This window comes from Papaver somniferum, unplaced genomic scaffold (genome assembly GCF_003573695.1).
Source record: "Papaver somniferum cultivar HN1 unplaced genomic scaffold, ASM357369v1 unplaced-scaffold_128, whole genome shotgun sequence".
Lineage (NCBI taxonomy): Eukaryota > Viridiplantae > Streptophyta > Magnoliopsida > Ranunculales > Papaveraceae > Papaver > Papaver somniferum.
Genome location: NW_020621936.1, coordinates 8,447,915 through 8,453,563, shown reverse-complemented (window position 1 = coordinate 8,453,563; position 5,649 = coordinate 8,447,915). Strand labels below are relative to the sequence as shown.

Genomic DNA, 5,649 nt, shown 5'->3' with positions numbered 1-5,649 from the left:
TAACTAATAAACCTCGTTACTTATTGCTGCTATCTATTAATTGTAGTCTTGATATTTTTATTTAATCATTTCTTATGATTTCTAAGCTTTCGTTAAAAAAAAAAAAAGTTCTTAATGAATACAAATGGGTTGGATTCTATGATTGAATCAAGATTTCTTTTCTTTTCTTATAAAAAAAGGTTGATTGGAGTTGTTGATAAACATATTGAAATTTCATTGACAAATCTCATTTTAAAGGAGCTGTGTAGTCGTTATGCTTTTTTCCTAAGAAAATCACAACCGGGGCGGTGGCGCAGATGGCTAGCGCGTAGGTCTCATGGCTATATCGTTTAATCCTGAGGTCGAGAGTTCGAGCCTCTCTCGCCCCAATAGAGCAAATGTACGATCTTGTTACTTGAGTTGTTGGCCAGTGGTGCTCAAACGAGTGCAATAGAATTTCCTGTTTTTCAAACTTAAACCTGTAAGAATTTTACATAAAAATACGATGCTGAATTTGTTTAATAACTACTTCAATCAAGAAATAATCCAATATAGGTCAAAACCAAGAAGACTCTGTTATAATCAAAGACAAGATTATATAGAAATGAAAAGCAATCAAGTATCCCCAAAATTCTCTTCATCTTTTTCTCATTCTCTTGATTATACATCATTTTTATAGGACCACTGTTAACCCAAGAATAATTGACCTACTGAACAGTAACTGCTTCCTCCACGGCCAAAACTGATCAAGGAAACACTTTCTGAATCCCCTCATTTTCATGCCCAATATAACTTTCACACGCCCTAAGAAAGAATTAGGAGCACTTGAAACAGTAGCATCGGTATTATGAAAAGAAAAGAGAGATGAATCCCTCAACTATCTTCTACTGTTTGCAGGTTTGGCCTTGTTAAGATTTGAGAGTTCTTCGACCAATTTCTTCTCTTCGCTGCTCAGCCTTTTAGGGATATCAACTTGAACTCTCACCAATTGATCACCTCTCCTGTTGTTTTTATTTAGTACAGGAACACCTTTTTTCGCCATCACCAAAGTTGTGCCAGGTTGGGTACCCGCTGGGATTTTCAAATCTACGGTACCATCAACTGTTGGAACCTTAATCATTGTTCCTAGAATAGCATCAAAATATGAAATTTTGCATGTGTAAAGAATATTGGTGTCGTCACGTTTTAGAACCGAGTCCTGGAGAACATCTATTATGACAAAAAGATCGCCTGGAGGGCCTCCTCTTCTTCCGGCATTTCCTTCTGATCGAACCCTTAACCGACTACCAGCATCCACACCTGCTGGAACTTTCAGACTAATACGTTTCGTCTTCCTTACACGTCCATCCCCAGAACATGTATTACATGGGGTGGACAACTCCCCGGTACCACCACAAGATGAACAAGTCATAACCTGCTGGAAGACACCTAAAGGAGTTCTTGCTGAGGAGATTACCTGGCCTTGGCCCCCACATGTACTACATCTACTTGGCTGGGTTCCAGGTTTGGCTCCCGATCCATTACAGGTATTACAGCTCTCGAGTCGGGTTATCTCAATCTCCTTCTCAACCCCGAAAACCGCTTCTTTGAAATTCAAAACTAGATTATAAATCTCATCCTCACCCTCCATTGCTCTATTTCTTGAACCTCTACCTCCACCCATGCCTCCCATACCGCCCATTCCACCACCCATACCCTCGAACAACGACTCAAAAAGATCAAATGGATTGCTGAAATCCTGCCACAAGTAACAAATTTGCATTAACATAGTTAACCAAGGTCAAGTCTATCTTATCTAAACTTAAACACTTTTCCCTGCAGATAAAAATCAGTCAATTAAGGCAACTAACTTAACACATAACTCGGTTTAAAAGAGGGTAAAACTGTTTCCTCCGGGGCTCAAAGGAGGTCAAGTCAAACTGTCATAATCGGTCAAGGTAAGTTAACCTAACCGGCACCAGTTAAACCGATATTACTGTTTTTCTTTGTGCACTCTGAAATTGTTGGGAGTGGTGAATAATGAACTTTTATGCAAGAAAATCCAACAAATATATATTCCTCCGTGTAAAGGGACTCACCCCCATTCCTGCACCAGCACCTTTAAGCCCTGCCTCTCCATACCTATCATATAAGGACCGTTTTTCATCATCAGATAACACCTGAAAGAGAATATGACTTTAAATTAGTGGACCTTATGATGCACAATTCTCTAAATCTCCATTAACTAAGGGGGGAAAAGTCAGTATCATGGAAACTTGACTTGCCTCGTAAGCATTACTGATCTCTTTAAATTTTGCTTCTGCCCCAGGTTCTCTGAAACACAAAAGAACATCCAACGCCCATCAACAAAGACAAACAACTTGACAGGAATAATCAAGATTATACAGATAAAAACAGTAGCAAGGAAATACGGGGGAGGTTGTGATTTAAGTTTCAATTGTTCTTCTACTTGCATCCATTTATAAAGATTCACGTACAGCTGTGTATCACACAAGCATCAGTGTGTGCGTGTGTGTGTGTGGGCATGCGCGCGCGAGAGAGAGAGAGAGACAGATTGGCTTGTCTTACTCAATGATATGATGATCATTAAATCTATTTTGTATTTACTAAGCTAAACAAGATAAGTATCATTATTAAGTACACGAAGAACACCGAGTCACCTCTTCCAGGCTTAAAGAGCAACATCTGAACTAGAACAGAACCTGAAGAGGAAAATAAGAACTCCATCGACATTACTAGTTCCTCAGACCTTAAAAGTACTCCATAACTCATTCAAACAAAAAAAAAATATTGGACAGATTGATTTCTCTAATTTTACTTTTCTTCGTGGCCTAACTTTCTCCCAAGGGACTGTATAATCTTTCATTTGTTCTAATGTGGGTTAGAGCAACTGCTCTCCAAATAAACAAAGGTTGTACTGAATGTGCTACATAAATGAGCCTTCAAATAAACCATCCAGCGCTGCTAAGTAAAGCAAATTCGAACATGAAACGAAGTCATGTGCCCAGAGATTAGGTGGTAAAAAGTGAACTTGCAATTCAACTCACTTGTTAACATCTGGATGGTTAGTCCTAGCAAGCTTTCGATATGCTGAAACATCAGAAAGGTCTGGCGTTAGTATTACATCATCATAATTTATTTATTTAAAAAAAAAAAGTTTGTTACGGTATAAAGCTAATTCAAAAATCAAATTACAGAAAAGTAGTGCAAAAGAAAGAATCAGAAACGCGTACTAACCAGTCTTTATTTCAGCTTTGCTAGCACTTTTTGACACCCCTAGGACAGAATAATAGTCCTGTTGAAAGATGAGGTTAATAGTTGATCATATCAAATTGAAAATAGATACTATCAACAGTATTAAGCATTTAAAATGAGAGGAAACGCAAGCGAGGGAGGGAGGTGGAGAATCCAAGATATTCACCCTATCAGCTCTAACAACAAGTCTTGCTCCTCTACGTTGTTGTAGATTTTGAGATGGCCCGGTATTAAATAATGCAGACAAGGAGCCATTAGAGAATAAGCTTGAAGCTGGTGCTGCCAGGCATTTTACCCTGTGGACACTGCATATAAGAAATTAGCATGTACATGCATTGGTATTGGTGAATTGTGTTGAGACTACGTATTTGACAATATCTTTGTGGTCTCTGCATTTGCTAGAAGTACTTTCTGGAAGGTAATAAATCAATAATTGTAAATGGTATATCACTAAATTACATGCATCTCATGAAATAGAATAACATTCAGCTATGCAACAACTGCTTACTTGTATTGGGGTGTCAGCGACTTGTTTGAAACATATGACTTCATCATAGATTGAGGTCGGATCCCACATTGGGGTGCCCAAGTATTACCACAAGGTATAATCGCCATTACAAAATTCTGCAAAGGAAACATGAGAATGAAGAAACTGTTTATGGTCTAATACAATTTAAACATCGCATTTGACGGCTATATATGAATTGTCTAATACATGCAAGGAGCAGTCAACAGTAAAATAAAAAAAGAGTTTAGTTTTAACCTAGCAGTATATTTTCACTTTGTTGATATGAGAATCAGCATCTCAATAAGTTATGCTGATTGCTTATCCTATGGTTTACATGACAGGCTTTTAAGGTCAGCACAGGAGACTTTAAGTACCCAATTTATTTCTCTGTATGCACAAGTATATTCACTGTAAAGGGACAAGCCAAATTACAGCAAGATGCAAGGAGGAATAGGACTAGGGCAGCAAGAGAAGTTCATTTGTATCAATACCCAGCTTAGGTTGGTCTGGCTGACCTCTAGTTATGGACTTAACTGTGGAATGAGATAATACCAATCACTACCTGAAGTAAACCTCGGTCTATAATACCCTCCATCTAGTCTGAAATTTAGCTTACATTTTGCGGTTCTATAAGCAACTGAATGGGAATTGTACCTCAAACCCTACTATTAACCTAACCAGCCTTTGTGGAACGTAAGCTTAGTGGGGCTGCTAGCACTGGTTTGCTCTCCAGCTGAGCAATTTAAAGCTGGATTGGCACCACATGACCCCTAATTCAGCATAGTGCAGAAGAAAAGGAGAATATTTTCAACAAAAGTTCACATCTTTTACATCATATATAGAATCAATAGTACATGAAATTAGGTTTTCCATGTCTTTCCACCAAAACAATTGACAAAAATAGGATAAAAAATCACATTATCTTGGACCTTTAAAATGAACGAAAAATACTAAAAACTCCAGATAAACTATCTATTTATCACCTTAACAGTTCAATTACAAAACTCGAACACACACCAAACAAACAAAACCCATTTAGCAAAACCAGAAATTGGGTTAAAGGAAGGGTTTTTAACATGCTTAAACCCCAATAAAACAACGAAATCATACCTGTTAAAAGATAGGGTTATTGATGTTTTTGCTTAAAATAAGTATGACTGCCGCTGAAGAAGAAGAAGAAGAAGAAGAAACTACTTCTCTGCTTGCTATCTCAGTCGAGGAAGAAGGAAGAGAGGATGAGGCGCAGCAAATGAGACAACTCAACTCTTTCACTTCTCTCTCTACTTCAGATTCCAGAACGAGTTTAAGTGGTCGGCTATCTTTGTGTGAGATTCACTACTTCGCTAAATCTTCTGAAACTCTATCTTTGCCGTTAGATCTCAAAAGCCCCAAAAAAGTTGGAACTGAAGGGTTACTGAGTGCTTGATGTTAGGTCGGGTCCTAACCAACAGTCCAGCACATTCGTATGTTAAAATAGTAGGAATACTTGATTTATCTCCCCTCCTTTAAAACACTAAGTCATATGAGCTCTCACCCCCTCAAATTAAATGAGATAAAAACTTTCAAATAGGGCAATTCTAAAGAGGACAAGTGACGGGACTCTATTGGTCGGAGCATTAAAATTTGAATTACACTCCGTTTACACCCTGTATTTAACTGGACGTTAGTAACACCGTTAGCGAAAACGTGGGTATACAACACTTATGTGAGGATTTACAGCTAATAAATTTGTTACACTTGGTTTACACCAAAAATTTAATTGTACGTTACTAACGCCAGTTAGGTGTACAATACACCCGTGAAAAACTAAACTTAACTGAGAGATTCTTATTCGCATACAATATAGGGTTTATTTAGCTTCTCTATTTAGCTTTCTTCTTCATTAAAAACGGTTGTGATCGAATACC

The 5,649-nt window shown here is 37.8% G+C and overlaps 1 protein-coding gene and 1 non-coding gene across 3 annotated transcripts; one reads left to right on the top strand and one right to left on the bottom strand.

The window, feature by feature from the left end:
* The first annotated feature begins 281 nt into the window (after window positions 1-281).
* On the top strand, window positions 282-368 carry TRNAM-CAU. The gene is given in 2 exon segments: window positions 282-319; window positions 333-368. It is a non-coding gene; the product is annotated as a tRNA-Met (tRNA).
* Window positions 369-480: 112 nt separating this feature from the next.
* LOC113331972 (chaperone protein dnaJ A6, chloroplastic-like) lies at window positions 481-5,041 on the bottom strand. Of its 2 annotated transcripts, none has more exons than XM_026578620.1 (8): window positions 4,853-5,041; window positions 3,743-3,858; window positions 3,401-3,530; window positions 3,217-3,274; window positions 3,027-3,069; window positions 2,244-2,292; window positions 2,058-2,138; window positions 481-1,717 (listed from the first exon to the last, which is right to left on the bottom strand). In XM_026578620.1, the coding sequence occupies exons 2-8, from the start codon at window positions 3,847-3,849 to the stop codon at window positions 857-859; spliced, it is 1,329 nt and encodes a 442-aa protein (XP_026434405.1). In that variant the 5' UTR covers window positions 3,850-3,858; window positions 4,853-5,041; the 3' UTR covers window positions 481-856. The 2 variants fall into 2 exon arrangements, with proteins under 2 accessions (XP_026434405.1, XP_026434404.1); XM_026578619.1 differs by having other exon boundaries at window positions 3,401-3,539; window positions 4,853-5,040.
* Window positions 5,042-5,649: the final 608 nt, after the last annotated feature.

Bases quoted from the DNA above. Each gene is read 5' to 3' on its own strand.
- LOC113331972 (XM_026578619.1), bottom strand. From the start codon at position 3,849: ATGGCGATTATACCTTGTGGTAATACTTGGGCACCCCAATGTGGGATC. The intron at 3,275-3,400 runs GTGAATATCTTG...ATCTTTCAACAG, and splicing joins TTGTTGTTAGAGCTGATAGG to GACTATTATTCTGTCCTAGG. The intron at 1,718-2,057 runs GTGAGTCCCTTT...TACTTGTGGCAG, and splicing joins GTGCTGGTGCAGGAATGGGG to GATTTCAGCAATCCATTTGA.